Source organism: Artibeus jamaicensis, unplaced genomic scaffold (genome assembly GCF_021234435.1).
Source record: "Artibeus jamaicensis isolate MK-2021 breed Jamaican fruit bat unplaced genomic scaffold, CSHL_Jam_final contig_923, whole genome shotgun sequence".
Taxonomy (NCBI): domain Eukaryota; kingdom Metazoa; phylum Chordata; class Mammalia; order Chiroptera; family Phyllostomidae; genus Artibeus; species Artibeus jamaicensis.
Genome location: NW_026522014.1, coordinates 14,731,829 through 14,752,388, shown reverse-complemented (window position 1 = coordinate 14,752,388; position 20,560 = coordinate 14,731,829). Strand labels below are relative to the sequence as shown.

The window sequence follows — 20,560 nt, the reverse complement described above, 5'->3', positions numbered from 1 at the left end:
TTCCTCATTGTCATAAAACAAATAAAAAATTGCAACTATTATAGTTATCAGCGGACTCCGTCTCTCAGAGTGACTCAGTGTAGCAGAGCCCAGGCAACTGTCCTGCAGGACTCGGAGATCCTGCCTGCGTTCAGTCTCCTCTGCTCATGGGCAGCAATGTTTAGTGGAGAGAACCCACACAGTTGATACAGGTTTCAATCTTAGTTCGGCAACTTAGAAGCTGTAAGGTTTTGGTCAAGACCTACATAGATTTTTGTGCTGTATATATATTTTTACCATGATGGCAAATAATACTTTGTTTTCCTGTCCATATTTCTAAGAGGCTGCCCATTTAGAAGTCCATAGGGCTACCTCAATTAGGTTGGTATTCTCTGGTCTTCTTCTCAGTCCCTGGCCAAAGTCCCAGGCACATGTAGTTGATCAGTACACATTTACGGAACTGGTCTGAACTATTACTGTTTATTAGGCTAAGCTGTAATTAAAACAAACAAATAAAGAGTAGACAAGGGGCATTGGCCAATTTTTATACACATAGTTACACACTAATAAGAGTACATTAAATAAAATGCATGCTGACCTGTAAAGAAAATTTGGATTGTTTGTTACAGGCCCAATTAATTCATAAGCTTAATTACAAATGATCTTTTGCCCCAGCCCTTTTTTCTAAATATCTATTTTAAATTACATAAGTAGTTTCACCATAGTTAAATTTTTTTGTTTAAAAAAAAGAATTTTATAAGGGTTATATTTTCTAGAAGAAACCAAATCGTACCATTTTAATACCTATATTCAAGGGCCTCCCTTTAAATGAATAATGAATAAATACCCTTTCCTTAAAAAATCTTAAGCAGATCTCTATTTCTGAATTAACTGTCACCTCATTATAATTTCATTCCAACCTCAGTCATGTTATACTTCATAACATTTTCAATAAAACTTCAATACTGAAAAGCAGAGTTTTATGAAGAGTTACTGTATTTCTGCCATAAGTTTATTTTCTGTAGAAGGGTGTGTCTAAATGTTAAAAATATATTTACACTTAAAAAGCTACCAGCAAAGTGAATTTTTCCCAATGAATACTACTTTATTCACAAGTCAATGTGTGATGTTGTGCATGTGCCTTCAGAAAAGTCACACATTGAACATACACTTAAGAGAAAATAAAAAGTTAATCATATGTAAAACTAGAGAATATGAAAATAAATCTGAAAATAGACACAATGGTTGAAGATTGAAGTACAATTACACTGAGGAACTGATCATGAAAACCAGTAGAAGATAATAACCACAGCTCTCATTTTGCTGATGTTTGCTTGCCCTTGAACCAAACACAAAACCAATGCTGCTCCTAGGTCCCTAGTAAGGCTTCTACTTTGCATGGGTGATGGTAGACACCCCTATACAATGGGGTTTTAGGAATGTCTGCATTATGAATGTAAATTATGTTCAACAGTTACGTTGGTTAAGAGGATTTACATATGTAGGTTTTAACTCTTAACTTTTCTTTTAATTAAAAACTTATCAACAGTAAGGATCTAATTCCCAAATTCTACCAATGTCAAATCTGCAGTTATTTCTGAAAAATTCCTAATCTATGGAAAAGTAATAGATCTATTAGCATCGGAACAAGGGAATTTTCTTTGAGACTGATTGTCGTTTATTCAGTAAGGTTCTGTGAGTTGCTCCCGAGGCTAAGAGATGTCAGAGGGTAGGGCTCTGTCTTGGCACCTAACACAGTGTGGTATGGGATGACGAGGTTTAATTTAACCCTCTCCGTGCCTGATGCAGTCCACATGCAAATCATCTGGACATTCTAAACTGGGCATGTGTTTAAACTGTTGAAGAGTCTCAGGTCTGGAACATCGAATTTTAAATGTGCAAATTTAAATAAGTTTGTTGACTTGGACAAGTCACTGTGATGCAGGGAAGTTGTTATTAATTCAGCTGAAATTTAAGGAAAAGTCCTCCTTGCAAATCAGATTCCTAAACTGCAGAATATATATTTTTTAATCTTCTGTTTCTTTTCAAATATTCTTAACTAATTTTGAATTGTAAAATGTATTAGAAATATAATCATAACATATAATTAAAGATAATTTTTAAAATTTGAACATATCAGTTAAACAATTTTAAATACCTTTGACCTTCTAATATAGTTTAAAATATTGGCAACAGTTCTTAAAGTGACTGTTAAATGTGTTAAGCACTATCCTTTCTATGAAAACAAAGCAAAATATTTTCATCCAAAATATCAAAAGAAATACTTTCTTCTTCAACAATAAACTTACTGAAAGATTTAGAGATTTGTTACAGTGAAGAAATCACATTAATTATATGCATGAACCAAACACGGAGACTTGATCTAAAGTGACAGTTTGTCGGCTAAGTTAGGGTTACAATGATTCAATGATGATTGTCTTGAGCTTCTACCAACAAAGTAGTAACAAAAATTTCTGATTAGAAAATGATACTATTCTCAACATTATATTAAACCACAAGAGCAAGAGTTCTTCAGGTTCTCAATATTTATTTTTCACCTTCCCTAGGCCAAAATGTCATCTTTTTTTTTCTTTGTAAAAGAAAATCAAAGCCAAATGGTAAAAATGCAAAGATTTGGTTAAGCAAACAGTCAGAATTTCAGTGGTTTTATCTGCAGCATGCACAGCAACCAAACAAAGCCAAGATATTGTCCATCTCTTTGACAGACAAAGAGCCTCAGAGGTCCAGAGTGACATGCCCGAAGGCTGGCACGTGATTGGGCTAATTAAATTAAATAGCAGGAAACAGCTTTTCTATATGCCACGGCCTGGCCACACACAAACTGTAACAGTAAATCTTTTATACTAGCCAAGGAAAAATGTAACCATTAAAAAATATACGGTATCAACACACCATCCAAGAATCAGAAGCCACAGGTCCACATAAACTCCCTGGGTCTGGACTTTAAGATGTTTGTTAAGGCCAAACATCTAAGGACTTCCCAATTCACTTTAGGAGCCATCTAGAAGCCCAGGGTGATACAGAGCATGAAAGAGAAAGCCCCCTACCAGCACTTTAACTTAAGCCAACACTCTGATTGCTTTGAGGACACATTTCTATATCAAATGAACTCAAAACCTCAATACTTCTGAACTGAAGTTAAAACATATTGCTCACTTTCCACCAGTTCTATATTTTACCTCCCCCAACTGGAAATTAAGAGATGAATTTGAAAAAGGCATGGAGCCTTAAGAATCTATTGAGAAACTTTTCTACCAGGTTCCCCACAATTTCTTACCCAGTAACATAGTTTGCGCTGTCACTGCAGTCTTAGGCTTTTGTGTAAGTCAGTATTATTTTAAACAAATCCATACCTTCATGTATCTAGACGAACTTCTATGGGTTGGTAGAAACTACTCATTTTATCAGTGATGGTTTTCATTAGCATTCATTTCTAATGCAAAGAACGGGGACTATGGAAATAGTAATTGTCATTTTAGAAGCATTATGGTGGAAATATAAGGACAGAGAAACTGCTTTCATGGGGCTCCTGAATTAGAGGATTGCAAGGGAATTTTAATAGAGACAGCAGCAGATTCAGAATCGGTACAGACCATCGCCTATCTGTTTAATAAAATTACATAATATACATTAAATATGTAATATAATATAAAAAATAAGAGGTACTCATGATTTCTGGTGAAATTACATTTTTGGTAATTCAGAGAGTATACTCTCAGTATTCAGAGAGTATAAATATTCCATTATTTATGCTTTTCTAACTTGAACTTAAGAATTTTCACTAGATTTATTATTTCTTGCTTTATGAAAGAGTTGACTGAATCAATGGGTCATGACTTAATAAAATTATAGTATACATAATCGTTAACTACAAAAACATATTCAGTTCAGGGGCATTCACCAAGGAAGAGGGGGAGAGAATTTAATTTTAAACTGAGATTGGAAGGGTTTTGGAAGACTCATCGGTATTATTGTTTTTCGCTTGGAGTATTTCATATAATTATAGGATGACAAAATATTATCCAATGCATATGGATTAGCAAGGCCCACACAGTGCAGGTGTGTACCATGCCAGAAATCAATATGCAATTTTTAAGGCTGGCTGCCTATATCTGCCTTCAACAGTAATATTTGAATGTAAAAATAACCAAATATCCAAGAAATTCAAAGCCTAGGAGCAAATGGTCAAGCCACAGAAAAGAAGTGATGTGGTCGAAGCCAGCGATGGCCAGCTTCTAAATGAATCCAGGCCTAAGAGAGAGCTGAGCGTGTCTCTCCCCTCACGCCCTCCCATAAATGCATTTATCTCTTCACACGTTGACCCAATCCCTTCTCCCTTCTTCATCCGTATGCCTGCCCCAGGGCCCTAGGCTAAGACTGATAAATCCCTGGGGCCCTTCATCTCTGTAAACACACAGGACATTTAATAGAGGCTAGGAGAACTCCCAGATGAGAGAGAGACAAACCAGTTCAGAGTCAAGGCTATCACAGACCTGCCCTGACAAAACTTAAGATCTTGAAAGTTGATCAATAATCTTCAAAGGAAGACAACAAATTTAAATTGTCTGATGTCTAACAAAAATTTACAAGACATTAAAAGGAGCAGGAAAAAAGAATACTATTCAAGAGAAAATTAAGTAGTAGACACAGAAATGGCAGAGACAGCAGGATTGGCTGAAAAGGACTTGAAAATGAATGTTATAAATATATTCAAGTATTTAAAAGGAAGTATTTTAAAGGAAACTTTAAAATGAATGTTATAAATATATTCAAGTATTTAAAAGGAAGCAAGTTGGTCAATAATCTTCAAAGGAAGACAACAAATTTAAATTGTCTGATGTCTAACAAAAATTTACAAGACATTAAAAGGAGCAGGAAAAAAGAATACTATTCAAGAGAAAATTAAGTAGTAGACACAGAAATGGCAGAGACAGCAGGATTGGCTGAAAAGGACTTGGAAATGAATGTTATAAATATATTCAAGTATTTAAAGGGTACAAATGAAAAATATATAAAAGAATCAAATGAAACCTCTAGATCTGAAAAGTATAATATCTTAAACGAAGAATTTATTGAATGTGAATAAAAGTTTATCCATCAGAAGAAAAGATGAATATGACTATAGAAACTATATAAACTGAAATACAGAGATAAAAAAAGAATAAGAAAAAAATATGGAGACCTACAGACTTGGGAGACAACATCAAGCAGTCTACCCTAGGTGTAATGGGAGTCCCCAAAGAAAAGGAGAAACACTAATATTAAAAGAAACACTTTCTTACATTGTACAAAAATTTTAAAGTGCAAACCCACAGATATAAGCAGCTCAGTGAACCAGAGCAGAATAAAGCTGCAGTACAGCACTTCATCATCAAGTTGCTGAGAACCAGCGATAACGAGAAACTCTTAAAAACGAAGAGAGGAAAAGTACCTCACCTGGTTTTAAGATGTGCTATAGAGCAATGCTCATCCAGGTCCTGTGGTGTTGTTGCAAAGGTAGGCGTATAGGTAATGGAGTAAAAGAAGGAGTTCAGAAATTTGCTCACATATGCATGTCCGATTGATTTCTAAACACGGCGCCAGAATAATTCAAAGAAACAAGGATAATCTTTTCAAAACTGGTGCTGAAAATGTAGGTACCTATGTAAGATAACCTCAGCCTTTCTTCGCATCATACACAAAATTACCTGGCTCAAAATGGCTTTGCCTTAAATGTAAAAACTGAAGTAGAAGAAGAAAACATAGAAGCAAATCTTTCTCAGATGGGATACTAAAGAACTAACCATAGAAGAAAAAAAATGATAGAATGGGACCCATCAACATTAAAACATTCTGTTCTTCATCATAAAAGATGAGCTATGAGCTAGGTAAAAATATTTGCAACACATGCATTGAGAAATGGATTGAATACAGAATATGTTACTCCTGCAATTAATAAAAAGACACTCTAATCAAAAGATATGCAATATCGCTGGATCAACCATTTGCCAAAGCAGATATACAAATGCCAATAAGCAGGGGACAGATGACATCAGGGAAGCACACCATAAAACCACAATGAGATTCTACTACACAGCCACTAGAATGCATGGAGCTGAAACATCATCTGATAATATCAAGGGTTTGAAACAGGAACTCTAGATACATTGCTAATGAGACTGTAAACTAATGAGCAATCAAAAGTAACTTGGCAGTTTCTTACCATGTTACACAAATGGTTAGCATACAACTCCATAATTCCACTTCCAGTTATCCCCTCCAAAGAAATGTCTACCGAGACTGGAATAGGAAATTCAGAGCAGCTGTGCTCATAATCACCCACACCTGGGAACACCAAGATTCCCAGCACTGGAAGAATGCATAAACAAATTGTGGCATATCCATATAAAGAAACACCATCCAGCAATAAAAAAGAGCTCAGTACTGATGGACACATGGATGGATCTAGAAGAATGTTCAGAGGGAAAAAATTCCAGACAAAAAATATCACAGACTCTTTTTACATGATTTATGTACATTAAATGCTAGAAAAATAAAAACTAATGCCTAGGAACAAAAAGCAGATGAATGGGGCTCAGTGGAGACTGAGGGAACTTGATTAAAAAGGAGTGGGAGGGAAACTCTTTGGGATGATGCAAATATTCTGTGTCTAGACTGTGGTGTACAAATGCACTAAACTCCACAGAACTGCACACACACAGGGTGGGCAAAAGTAGGCTTGCAGTTGTAAGTATGCAAGACACAGTTTATTCTTGTATTATTATTTATTATTATATTCTTTTTCATATGAACAACTATAAGCCTACTTTTGCCCATCCTGTATATTGAGTGAATTTTTGTATGTGAATTACACTTCAAAAGAGTAGATAAAAAAGTCAACATGATTTAGAGAGCTAAAGTAATCAAAATTAAAATCTCATTTCAAAATTTTGATTCAAATTATTATGAAAAAACTGTCCAGGACTTTAGACAGACATTTTTTAATTCCCTGGAAGAACCTCTTTCTGGAAAAATATTTATTTTACCTATTTCCATATCTATAATATGCTGTATTGAGTAACAACTACCCACAGTGCATATATAAAGGCATAAACTATATGGAGGTACTTAAAGTGTGTATGAGGTTACATAAAGTTAAAAAATACTAGAATTAAGCTGAATATCTAAAACTGTGTCAGATATTGTAATAGAAGTAAAAACTGATCATGTAGAATATAAATTATGAAAAATCAATTCAGTTTTGGTAATATAAATAATTTCATCATGTAAACAATTTCCTTATGCTAAGTGAAATAAGCCATTTGGTGAAACACAAATACCTACCTCTCACCTACATCTCAAATACCTATGATCTCACCCACAAGAGCAATCTAATGAACAAAACAGAACCACGAGCATGGAAACATGAAACAGACCGAAAGTGACCGGAGGAACAGGGGTAGAGGGATAATGGTGAAAAGAAGGGGAGGGGACTGGACAAAGAACATGTGTGAATGACCCACAGACATGGACAACAGTGTGGGGATTGACTGTGGGAGTGGGGGGCAGGTAGGATGGGCGGGAGAGGGCAAAGGGGGAAAAATTGGAACAACTGTAATAGAATAACAGTTAAAAATGATTTACTTAAGAAAAATTAAAATTTTCCATCATTTTCCCATGGCTGAAAATGAAAATTAAATACCAACCATTATTACTAGAGACAGCTTAAAGATAATATTACTAGTGTGGACATTCAACACAATAGTCCAACAAGTAATCAGTGATTTCACATTTCACATAGAAAACAAAAGTGAGCTTGTAATCATCACATGGAAGAGCATGTCTCCTTGGCATTCAGAAATATGAATAAGAGAAACAAAAAACAAAAATCATTCAAATGGAGTTTAATTGAGCACTTCACACACTCCTTGTGTGTGTGCAGAAACACCACACAGTGCATTTTCCCTGGCTTCACAAGTCAAAGAGACACGATGACACACGGGTAATGGTTAAAAACACTTGTATGATATATTGTATAGAACCGATTCCAGGGTGATTGAAGAGCTTGGGCAGGATGGAGAAGTCAGAAATGGCATAGAGGAGAAAAGCAGACTGGGTTGGAAAAGGAAGTTAAAGACTCTTCAAGACTGGAGCCCTAAATTGAAAATTTACTGCACAGGGTAAGGGATTAATAAGTGAGTTTGGGAAGGAGTATAAAAAAGTTGAATTCTGAAGGCTGACACTCTACACCATTCAAATGAAGTAATTAGGAAGATATTGCTGTAGGTTCTGCCATAAAGAATGGTGAAATAGTAGCGGTATGTTACAGTAAGTTAGGTGAATTAGTAGTATAAAGAAAATGGTAATGAATAAAGAGGCTAATGCAAAGATAAGAGAATAAATTCACTTCAGTATTAATTAAAGCAGTGACTAGGGAAAGCAGAGCCAACGAGAAAGTGACAAAATAGGATGGCCTGAGATAAGAAATAGGAGTACTAACTGCTGATAAGAAATAAAGAAGAGGTGATCATCAGAGATGATTTCATAATTTACCCAGAGTCTGATGGTGGTTCCATTGATAGAAATGGAGAGCTGGAGAAAACAGCACATTCTACAGATGATGAATTTACTAACTCAGAAGTGAGAGTGGAGCAGTAAGTGAATTGTCCTCACCACTGACAGTATTAATAAAACATCTGATAGACTTTGAGTCGCCTTTAAAATAAAGAAGAGATTTTAAACCATTAAGATGCCACAGATTGCCAGCACTATTTTATGACTTTATCTATGTTATATTAAGTAAGAGCAATAGAAAGATCCTTGCAAGGGAAAATACTCTTTTGTTCAGGTTTTATAGCCCACTTATTTTCAAAAAGATGTAGGAGAGAGCTACCAACATAATATAAAATGAGAAGAAGAGATCCAAAGCAGCATCCTACGATAAAAAAATGTAAGTCACGCATTCTCTAATAGCTACATTAAAATGTAAGAGAAAACAAGAAAGATTAATTTTAATCATGTTCTATAACCTAATATATTTAAATATTATCCTTTTACTATGTAATCAATATATATATTTTTCACTCAGATATGAATATATATTCCATACTATGCTTTTGAAATCTGGTGTGTATTTTATTCTTAAACCATATATTATTCATACCAATCACATGTTAAAGTCTCCACACATACACGTGGCCACCAGTTCGGACAGTACGAATACAGAGGTCTCTGCAGAAATTCTGTCAACAGAGGCACAAAGTTCAAAGCAAAGACACCAACATTAGTTCAACATCAAACTTAAGTGCAATGTAGACAAAAAGAAGAGGGTAGCCAGCGTAGAGTTTTAAAGCCCTATAAATGAAAAATAACTCTGATTTAGCTTTGAAAGTTCACAAAAATAATAGGTATTTCTTGAAGAAAAATAAATTTAATACCTTCTTTAGTTAATATTAGATAAATAAACATAAAGATTGTAAACTTTAAACAGTTCATTAGGAAGAAAAAAAACGAAATGGCATCGAAAGCCAGGAAGCAATAAGCAGCAGCACCAGGTAAAGCAGAAAAGCGAAACTCAAATCAACCAGAAATAAGGAAAATAGCTCACACATGAGGAAATGGAGCCCAACAATTATTAAATTCTTATCTCTTTAACATAACTCAAATACATGGACGAGTATTTTTAAAAAACAATGCAGATAGCTCTCAATGGATCAAAGACCTAAAAGTAAATGAGAAAACTGTAAAACTCTTAGAAAGAGACATAGGTGCAAATCTTTGCGGCACTGGATTAGGCAATAGTTTTTTTAAATATAACACCAAAGGCATAAGCAACAAAAGAAAATCAGATTAGGTAAGTTAAACCTCAACAAAACTAGCAATACTGTGCACTGAAGGACACAATCAGGAAAATGACAGACTACCCATAGAATGGGAGAAGCTATTTGCAATTCATATACCTAATAATGGTCTTGGATATAGAATACATTTAAAAACTCTTGCAACTCAATAACAAAAAGACAAGCAAGCCAATTTAAAAATGGGCAAAGGACACCAATAGACATTTCTCCAAAGAAGATAAATGAACAACATCCAATAAGTAAATGAAAAGGTGCTCAACATCATTAGTCATTAGTGAGGTAGAAAATAAAACAGCAATGAGCTACTACTTCACACCGGTAGGAGAGCTACAAAAAAAAGAAAAAGAAAAATTACAAGTGTTGGAGAGGATGTGGAGAAATTAGAACCCCTCATACATGGCTGGTGAGAATGTAAAATATTTAGGCCACTGGATAAAGCAATTGGGGGGTTCCTCAAAAGGTAAATAGTTACCATATGACCCAGCAATTTTGCTCCGAGGTATGTACCCAAGGGAACGGAAACCGTAAGTTAACACCGAAAACTTGTTCACCAATGTTCGTAGCAGCACTGCTGATAAGAGCCCCCAAATGAAAACAATCCATCAGCTGATCCATGGATAAACAAAACGTAGTATATTCAGACAATGGAATACTATTCAGCCCTAAGAAAGAATGAAGTACTGATACATGCTATGATGCGGATGAACCTTGGAAGGGTAATGCAAAGTGAAAGAAGCCAGACACACAATAGGTCACCTAATGTATGGTTTCATTTCTATGAAATGTCCACCACAGGCTGACCCACAGAGACGTAAAGTAAATCAGTAGTGACCAGGGGTTGGAAGGAGAAGGGAATTGGGAGTGACTGCTTAAGTGGTACAGGATTTCTCTGAGTTGATAAAAATCAAAGAAATAAAACTCTGTTGATAAAACTCAGCAGAGTATCATGAATAAACTAAAACCCCAGAATTGTACACTTTAAAAATGATTAAAATGGGAAATTTTATATTATATGAATTTTATCTCAAAAAACCCAACATATTTACAACAAATAGCTCAGAAATTGTGAGAAAAAATATTTTCCAAGTTTGGCAAATGAATATTCAACAAATAGGTCATGAAATTATTTAAATCAGAAAAGAAAAATAAGCAAAAGGACACCTACTATCAAAGAAGAAATAGCAGTAAACATAGTGGGAGTAGCCTGTAGTGAAGTTAAAATGCAGCCAGAATAGAACAATATACAAGAAATGTGAGATCTATTTTTAAAAACTATGAATCAGAAAATTCAAGAATCTTAGGTAAAAACTATGAAAAATCAGGGCGTACTGCAGGAAGTGGTCTGGGGCTCCAGGCCACCTCCAGAACACTGTTTCTGAATCAGACTTTCCCAAAGGGTTTGAAGAATGTGGATTCCTGAGCTCCCTGTCAGGATAACAGAAGCAGAACCTCTAAGGGGGGGTTCATCAGAATCTGAACTGTCAACAGCTTCCCACCAAGAGGATTTTTATGCACCTTTCAATTAGATAACCACCCAGGAGGTCTAGAAACAAATGTCTCTATTTTTCTGCTTCACAACATTTTATACATACTATTTTAGATCAAAATGATTATCAAGTGCATCCTAAATAGTTCAAAAAAAATTTAAAGGCAGAGTCCCAGTAGCTTAGAAATGGGAGTTTCTTAGCCTTTGTTGGGGAGTGAAGGTAGAAAGTGGTGAAGAAAAGCTGAGCGAGCTGGTTGAAATCTTTTCCCCTTCTCTCCCACCCAGAGTTAATTCCAAATGCAGTCCATCTTTTTCACGCCATCCTAGACCTGTCTTTGGTCAGAAAAAAAAGACTCACAAATTTTCATGACTCAAAAAGATCGAACACAAATGTGTCCAAGAACTGGATCTCTCATCTGTGAATTGAAAAAAGGGGTCCTCATGTCCCAATTTACAGCAAGGATAAAAAGAGAAAACGGACTCAAAACTGTTTGAAAGCACTGATGGGCACAGAGAGAGAGGGAATGATTTAAGAAACTTGGACGTGCAAAAAGACTTGTTGCACAACACACTGCGGAGGCAGAGCTTGAGAACAAGGAGCTCCGGTGCCGGAGTTCCCAGGTTCAGATGAGAGAGCCTCACCAACTGGGTGGCCTTGACCTTGTTTAACTCATCTGTGTCCCAGTGTCCTCATCTCTACAATAAAACCTACCCCCCATAAGGTTGTTGTGAGGACTAAGTTAGTTTAGCAGATGTCAAGCTTAAAACAATACATGGTACACTCTATGTTTGCAATGGTTACAAGTCTTTTTGGAAATCAGGATAATCCTCTAAAGTTGCACTGTCTAAACCCCATGGTTTATAAGCTTTAAAGAAGTTATTGTACAAAGAGAATAGAAACCTTTTAAAATCAGTAATACCTTGTTTTATTTGCTTGATTGACCTCCCATATTTTCCTTTAAAATTATTGATTATAAAGGGAACAGTAATCTACCTCTCAAACTCCTTCTCTTGCATCTGTGAGTTCTGATTATAATTGGTTGTAATTTGAAGACCTTGATTATTTATCACCATCAACCCACAATTACAATACCCACAATTGCATGTTTCCATTATTGAAAAAAATCACGAAGAAATGCCAAATTAAAAAAACAATCCTGTTGTCTATATATCTGTTGAGAGCTACTTTTCAAAAAAAATGTTTAGTGTCTGAATTCCTCTTAATAAAATCCTCTAGAAGAAAAGAAATGTGAAACATAAAAATACCTTAAAGGCTGTCTTTCTCAGATCTATGAGAAGTAACAATCTCCACTTCAGCAGCTGCCTCCAGGAGGAAGGCCACATTTTGTTGCTGGAAGAGTAAATCTAATGGATATTTATTGTAAATTCAGGCAAAACCCATTTTTCTAAAGAATAATTTTCTAACATGAGATTGATGTTTTTTTAGTCAAACAGCTACTCTACACTTTGGAAATCAAATGAATACACAGTATAAAAACATAAGCTAATTGATTCCCCCAACTCTTTCATGAGGATGTCTAGTAGCTAGTTCATCTTGTAATTTTATAGTCCAAAGGTAATTCTCAAGATATTATGCCTAATATCAAATGCATTTCCACAATTCTGACCAAAGTATCAAATGTTTGGCATTATAGAATGATAATCCATTTTACAACAGTCAATGATATTAGCTCCAGCATTCCTAACAATCCAGTGAAATATCGTTGTGACTTAGGGTAACTTTGATTTGTATGTCACTATTTAACTTTCGATTAAGGGAATAAAAAAATATAAAACAAATATTTTTAACCTCTTGAACCAAATACACAGCAACACATTATGAAATATTGGCTAACAAGTTTTGCCAGCAACTGACCAGAAGAAGAACAAGGTAGATCATGGCTGATGGGGTGTGTTCAGTCCAGCTCCCTGCACCTGAGTTCAGGCCCCTTGCTTTCCAATGTTGTATTAAGTAATTATTTCCATATAAGGGGAGGTCATTTAATAATGCCTTTCTGATTAAATTTATGTACTGACACTTTATACTTGTAGGTCTGGCTCTCACTGTCCTATACATAACTTAGGACACAATGAAAATTATTTATTTTACTATTTATGGAGTGCTGGTTATAGTCAAGGGATTGTATTAACCTGTTTAAAAATAAGTTTTTAAGTTGAGAAAAGTTAGGAATTGACATCTATTTACATAAAATTTTACATTGACATCAAAGATGTTAACATATCATGAAAAAGGCCGCACTGGGGAAATGAAAATGTAACAAATTTTACATGTGTTTGCTATTTGAAAATGGCTGATGTAAATACTTTAAAATCATTATTGTTGGATTTATTATTTATAATGGCATAGAAGTAACTGCTCAAAATATCTTTATTTTCTTGCTTCAACAAAGAATGGCAATATGTTTTGGTATATAAGACCTAGTGCATGAGTTTCGAATTCGATTATATATCAAGTTTACACAAAGCCATATGTATGAAAGGGGATCTTTTAAAAAAAACTTTATTTGAGAAAGGAAGAGACTTATAACAGAAGGCAAGAAGAGAAACATACAGACAATATATTTACAACACAAAACAAGAGATCACCATCGAGGGTGTAAATTATAATAAATACAGTAGATTTTAAAAGAGACAATTATCAATTAGCTCTAGGATTATTTAAGTCCAGCTTTTCTTTTCACTGGTTCCAGGTAGTTTCTTGATTAAGTTCAAAGACTATCAAATTCAAACAATTAACGTCCACCAACTGTACTGATGAAGCTCTCTCAAATGACATTATAAAAAATAGGTTTATTTTTGTTTGTGATTACATATTTTTGAAGTAATATTATACAAAAGTCTGCTCAGCCACATGTTCCTCCCCAAATAAAATGTATTTTAAAAGATGCACTATCCCTTTTTTATGAGATTGAAAAAAAGACTTTAAAGAAATGTATATTTATGAGATGGAAAAAATATACAATTTTATCTTAGGAATGCCATATTTTTAATGCCAAAAAAACTGACAAAAGTCATTTTAATCTGAAGGAATATACTAACCAAAATATGTTGGTAATAGGAAGTGTTAATAGCTATTTGTCAAATTATCAGAAGGACTTTCGTTATATGGAAAAGTTTTAAACTTTCTAACTACTAGTTATATTAATTTAATTTGAATGGAGACTTTTTAAAAAAGGATAATGTATCTTTAGCAGTAACCTTTTTTAAGAAATATTTTTAAATGCCACAGCAAAATGTAAACAACATGTGCCAGTAACATACAATTGTACAATGTCTACATTTGGCAAAACTGCTATATCTCCTTTGAAACAGGATACTACACCTTAAAATACCTCAGATTTAGAAATATAAATATTTTAATAGAAAAGAAACTTTACAAAGATTCTAGGTCAATTTGGATTATTCATATTAAAGGGGTCTTAATACAACGAATCTTTAACTAGCTTAACAAAAGTAAACCTATAAAACAAGGTAAACATATTAAAAGGGAGTATTGAAGGAAATGTTCCAGTGAAAAGCTTCCTTAACAATTTCCCTACTTGCAGTGTTATTTTCTTAGACAATAAATCAATTCATAGAGTGCCCTTTAAAAACAGAAAGCGTAAAACACTATCCTCCGTTTTTTTCCCCTACATTCCCCAGTACATGAATCACTTGGACTTCCTGTTTCCACAAGGCATTTCCTCTTCAGCCTCAGAGAATCAGTTTTCTGTAGAACAGCAGGAACCTGACAAAGAACTGACTTAAATAAACAGTCTTCTGTTGCCTTCAAAGTTGTTTGTATTTTAAAGCATCAAAGGACACAGTCCTTCTGAAGGTGCATTATGTACAAGTAGGTTCTCTTGTTAAGCCTCGCTCGCCTAATTTTTTATTTGCCAAAATGCTATGGTGTGTGCTGTGTCATTATGGAATTATATTTAAGAGACCCTCTGGACAATGATTATATAATATGATACACCTTCTTTTTTTAAACATGATTTTGACTTCATATCAAATACTAATCACACTGTCACTGTTTTCTATGACTGCAGATGCAGTAGAGTATCTGACTGGGCCATAAGGCTGCACATTAGTTCTTACCAACATTTGCATGTTTCATTTGATCTTATTTTTGATAGACAACATCATCCAATGACAAAAGATAAAAGTAGAATGAGCAGTGCTAGGTGAGACATAATGTAATATTTAAAATAGTGCTGTACTTTGCATCTATATATTTAAAACCACCTCTACTCCTAATATTTTCAATTGCAACCTATACAGTAACCTAAAACTACTGGTATGGGAACCAGAACATTTCACTTAACAAAAATGAGAGAGAAAGGAAGGGGCAGTCTACCTTTAACGGTATTCAAGAAGGTAGTATGATATACTATGTACAACGATGTGAAAACTGAATTCTATATATCAAAAAAAAGTCAAGAACTAATAGAATGTTTCACTGATCAGACTGGGAAACTCTACCCAGAAGTTAACTGATCTCAACAGATAAACTAAAACAACAGTGAGTTCGTTTTCCTTAGAAGTAATTGATGTGGCAGGCTTTGGGGTGAATTTAGAGCCTATTAATTACTACTTGGATACTTAATGTAGTATATTAGTGTACCAGGTATTTTCTTACCAGTGAAGTTTCAATGAAACCTTGATATCTATATAGAGATCAGTATATAGAGAGATCTATATATAGATACATGTACATTAGTTAGAGTCCTTAAACACTAAAACCGAATTGCTCAGAAATAGGAAATGATACCCATTTATCAAAACCTGCAGTGCATTTCATGTTCAGATAATGACTTTAATTACAAATCCTGGAGCTAAATCTTTGCCTATTACCTGTTGCATAAAAGCAGCCTGCTCCCCAGATTCCATTTCCTGGATCTGAGCATCTTCATCACTGTCCACTGGTTCCTCCTTGACCTTCACAGCCCCAACTTGTCCCAGGGTGTCCTCCACACAAGCACTGCTGTCACTCCTAGTGCTGTTGCCACTAGAGGGCGCTCTGTCTTCCTGCATGGCCTGGTCCCCCTGAAGCTCTTCCTCTGCCTCCTCCAGGTGACTGCCTGGTTGCTTCAGTTGTTCAATAGATTTCGAAAGCAGCTAGAAGAGAGTGTTGAGGGGTTCAAATTCAATAGTTCTCGGTGGCAACAGAGCAGCAAAATACACTTTGATTTCTAATGACTCTGTAATACACTTAGAAAATGGCGGAAAAGAGGTAAATAGTAAACATTTTTCCCATGGAAACCATAACATTTTCACAAGAACAAATTGTACTGAGTGAATTTAATCCAAACACACATGGACATTTTTTCTCAAAATAGGAAATGCAATAAAAATAATGAAAAGGTAATCAACAATTTTCAAAAATCTCATTTTTTCAACAATTGTCTACCACTGTAAAAGACAGAGCACAAATGTTCACAGTTCTTATCCATCTAATTTTCCTCTACTTCAATGATAAAACAAATCTTCAAAAGGTTTGAAGATGTATCTTAAAATTGTTTTATCTTCAAATGATAAAGCACATTTTTTGTAAAACCTACAAATATTTTGAAATTCTTAACTTTAAAAATAGAGAGGAATTAAAAAAATTTGATGGCAGTAAAACATATCCAAAAGTAAATTAAAAACCAGACATTAATTTTAATTTGAGAATTATTATTTAGACCTCTTCTTGATCATATTATAAATTAATCAGACTTCCTTTTCAGAAGCATGTGCATTAACTGCTCACTGATTTAAAGACATAATTGACAACATCATTTAAACTGTAAAATACCATAGTTTAGAAGTTTGAAATATAGTTGAATAGTTGAAAATTGTCAAGATGATTTCACCGCACACAGGCCTTTTGTTTTATCTGATGATGGCTGGATTGGTCATCCGCCGATCTGGAACTGTGTTTTCAAAAGCGGTCAGTTTTCCACTGAGTCAGTGCCCACTTAAGCAACATGCCAATTATGTAATAAGCAGCACTCAGAAGAATTCTGCCACTAAAGTCATCAAGACAGACTATTCCATGTAAAATTCAAGTTTACCTCCCACTCATACCCACCTATGTTTTTAAAACTTAAATACATGCTTTAGCGTTAGAATACACAAGTATTCAAACTTTGAAGCCTGTTATAACCTCCTGAGGCAGAAATCTCAAATGGCCCGGCACACACTGATGAACCCTTCAATTTCACTGTAGGCAGAACTAGGGGGAGTTTTCATTCATTTTTCAACAAATATTTATAGAGTGCCGACTATGTCCAAGATATCATTCTAAGCACTGAGGAAACAGCATTGCCCTGTCCTTGTGGAGTCTATGAGTTAGTGTGTTAGAAAGGCACCAAGATGATAAGCAAAGTCATTCTTGTTTTCAAACAGAATAAATGAAAAAGGAAGAAACAGGGTGATAGAGAGTACGTACCAGTTGGAATGGAGTGGACTGTGGGGTGTTAAGAAGTTTGCCCTGAGAAACTGCTGTGTTTAGCCTGAGATGTGAAAGATGAAGGACGGAGAGGGAGAGTTGGTGACGTGTGTGTGAGGGGTGGAAATAAGTGTAAAGAGTGCATCTGGCAGAAAGCACCGTGTGTGGACAGAAAAGCAGCCCCAGGCACCCGTGCTACTGAAATGCCAGTGGGGTGTGAACACAGGGACCGAGGGAGAAGGACGGGAGATGCTGCTGCACAGAGTGACACAGTGTGTAGTATGCTTGGGCTGAGACTCAGAGTCTACCAAAAGGAAAGATAACTTTCGGTAAACTACATCTGAGATCTAAACACCAACCAACATTCATGTCAGAATGAACAGTCAAATTTAAATATTACTTTCCTTGGTGTATGCAGTCTAACTTCGACTGTTCCTGGGTGGTCAGCATGTGGGAAACATTCATCCCATCGTGCTTTTAGTGCCTATAAGTACTTTTTGGGGAACCATTTGCAGGAATTTTGTACCAACTCTAAATACTAATCAGCAACTGCATTTATGTATTTATGTATGTATTTATTTAATTTAGAAACGTTGGTCTGCTACCCCACTATGTATGCATTCATTGGCTGACTCCTGTATGTGCCCTGACCGGGGATTGCACTTGCAACCTTGGCACATGGGAACAGTGCTCCAACCAAGTAAACTACCCGGCCATGGTTCTTCATGTCTCGTATACAAAATACCTGGCACACTGCTAAGACTGTGGAGAAAAGAGACAGTGTAAAATTCCTGAACTTTGACTACACAATTGCAGAATCCTACTGAACTGGCTGTTTAAAAAAGGACATGTAACACCAGAGAAAACAAGCAGGATTTTAATGGAAAAGTCCCAGTTTTGGCTGGGATACCAGGGAAAAAGACATTGAGTAACACCCACTCAGTTCCAGAAAGACGGGGAGCTCATCACTCCGTCCTGTAACCCTACTTCCATCACTCACATCAAGGCAACACAGAAGACCAGGTTAGAGAATCATGTGGGAATGAGATTTATCTAAGAAAAGGCACCAGACAGGTGATGAGGGCTGCAGGCGCCCCTCAGTAGGACTATCTTCAAGAAGATGCTGGCTATTCATCTGGTTGGCTGTTTACTGAGCTGAAGAAAATGCTTCCTCTCACTACCAAAGCTTAGCTGGGCAAGTTCATGACAGCTAGACCATCAGAGTCAGGGGGGAGGGATGGCAAGGACAACTGTGAGTCAGACAGACACCACTGAGAAGTGTTCAGAAGATCCTGCCCAGCAGAACTCCTATGATGACAAGAGAAGAAGAAAAACAACGATATGGTGTGTGTAGTCATTGCCCAGGAACTGAGGGCCATTCATGAAAAGTCAGCCAGACAGCACACCACCGGTTCCCAGGAAATGCCACGTTAAAAGTCCCTGCTTACTAAAGGGTGACTCTGCATCTTATCTAGCTTCTGGGTGCTTGGCTACAAGAGTATTTAATAACCAAGAGGAGGCTATAAATGCCACCTGCTAAGTACAGAGACTTTCTTGTTGTTGTTCCTCTCCTTCACGGTTCCCACATGGCCTCTCATGCCTTGTACTCCTCACCTCCGGGGGTCCCATCATCTGCTGCACCTCAACTCCCAACTTCATGAGCACACCCTACACTTGGTCTTTATTCGTAATAGCACACTCACCTAAACCTCAATTCCAAACATCATTCCTTTCTCCTGGCTCATCCTCAGAATATTCTGACCACAACCACACCTCGAAGGGTCCTCAAAGCTATTGATCCAACCACATTTTCACTGCCCATTGCCACCACCCCTCTTCCCTCACTTCCCTCCTTGCTGGATGAGCTTCCACCCTCCATCATTACAACTCCCTCCCCTACATTATCTTTAACACTTCTGCCTTTTCAAAATTAAGACTTTTAACTCTGGTTACCAATAAATCTCTGCCAAACTCAAGCAGCTGAATACGCTAAGGAAATGTACAAACAAACTGCAATCATGCTGAGTGTCTTCAAATTCATGATCATAACCCTCAAACAGGCCTTTGGGCTACCTGGCAATCCTACATTTCTCAAGTTCATTTACTCTCACTCTTTCAATGACTATTTCAAACTACCTTCTCTCTCCTCTAACTTCTAATATCCAGACCTTTTCCTCACTCCCTGCTGATACCTTTGCTTCTTATTTCACCGAGAAAATAGACATATCGGTAGAGAAACTCAACTGTCCCGCTCACCCCCCTCCTGTTACAATGAAAGCAAGGTCTTGCACTCCTATTGCAGTCTACCCCTCAGCTTAATGCCCTTGATCTCTCCACTCCTGAAGTCGTCCACCCACGCTGTCCTCCACTGCACACGCCCCTCTCTGCTGGAGTATTCCGTTTGTGCACTCTCAGTATTTTTATCCCTCTTAAACCAAACCTCCCGTGACCCCTTCCAAATCTATCAATCACCTTCCATCACAGGAAAACTCCCAAGTTATTTCGCTCATTGTCTTTATTATTTCTTTTCCCATTAGAATTCACAATGAATATGTGTTAGTTCAAACTCTTCAACTGAAATCTCTCTTGTTACAAAAGTCAGTGAGTACCTAAATGCTCCAACCATTGGCAATTAATACACATCAGTGAGGGTGACACATTTTAGAAAAAAAAAACAAGATACCATCGTAGCATCTTTGAAAGTAAGAGATTAATATTACTAGTGTTGGTACAGCCAGAGGTTAGGCAAACTGTGTGAATTTACTGGAATGTAATTTCCCATAGAAGTAAGTATGTCCA

At 36.0% G+C, this 20,560-nt stretch overlaps 1 protein-coding gene across 6 annotated transcripts in view; it reads right to left on the bottom strand.

The window, feature by feature from the left end:
• The window catches only part of HDAC9 (histone deacetylase 9), an 841,506-nt gene that overhangs the window by 301,626 nt on the left and 519,320 nt on the right, over positions 1-20,560 (bottom strand). For 4 of the 6 annotated variants that reach the window (XM_053655072.1, XM_053655074.1, XM_053655073.1 and 1 more), the window contains one exon: positions 13,862-16,446. In XM_053655072.1, the coding sequence (XP_053511047.1) occupies positions 16,132-16,446 (315 nt within the window). In that variant the 3' untranslated portion in view covers positions 13,862-16,131. Of the gene's footprint in view, positions 1-13,861; positions 16,447-20,560 lie in introns of those variants that run through there. The other 2 variants (XM_037163907.2, XM_053655071.1) reach the window with 1 other exon arrangement.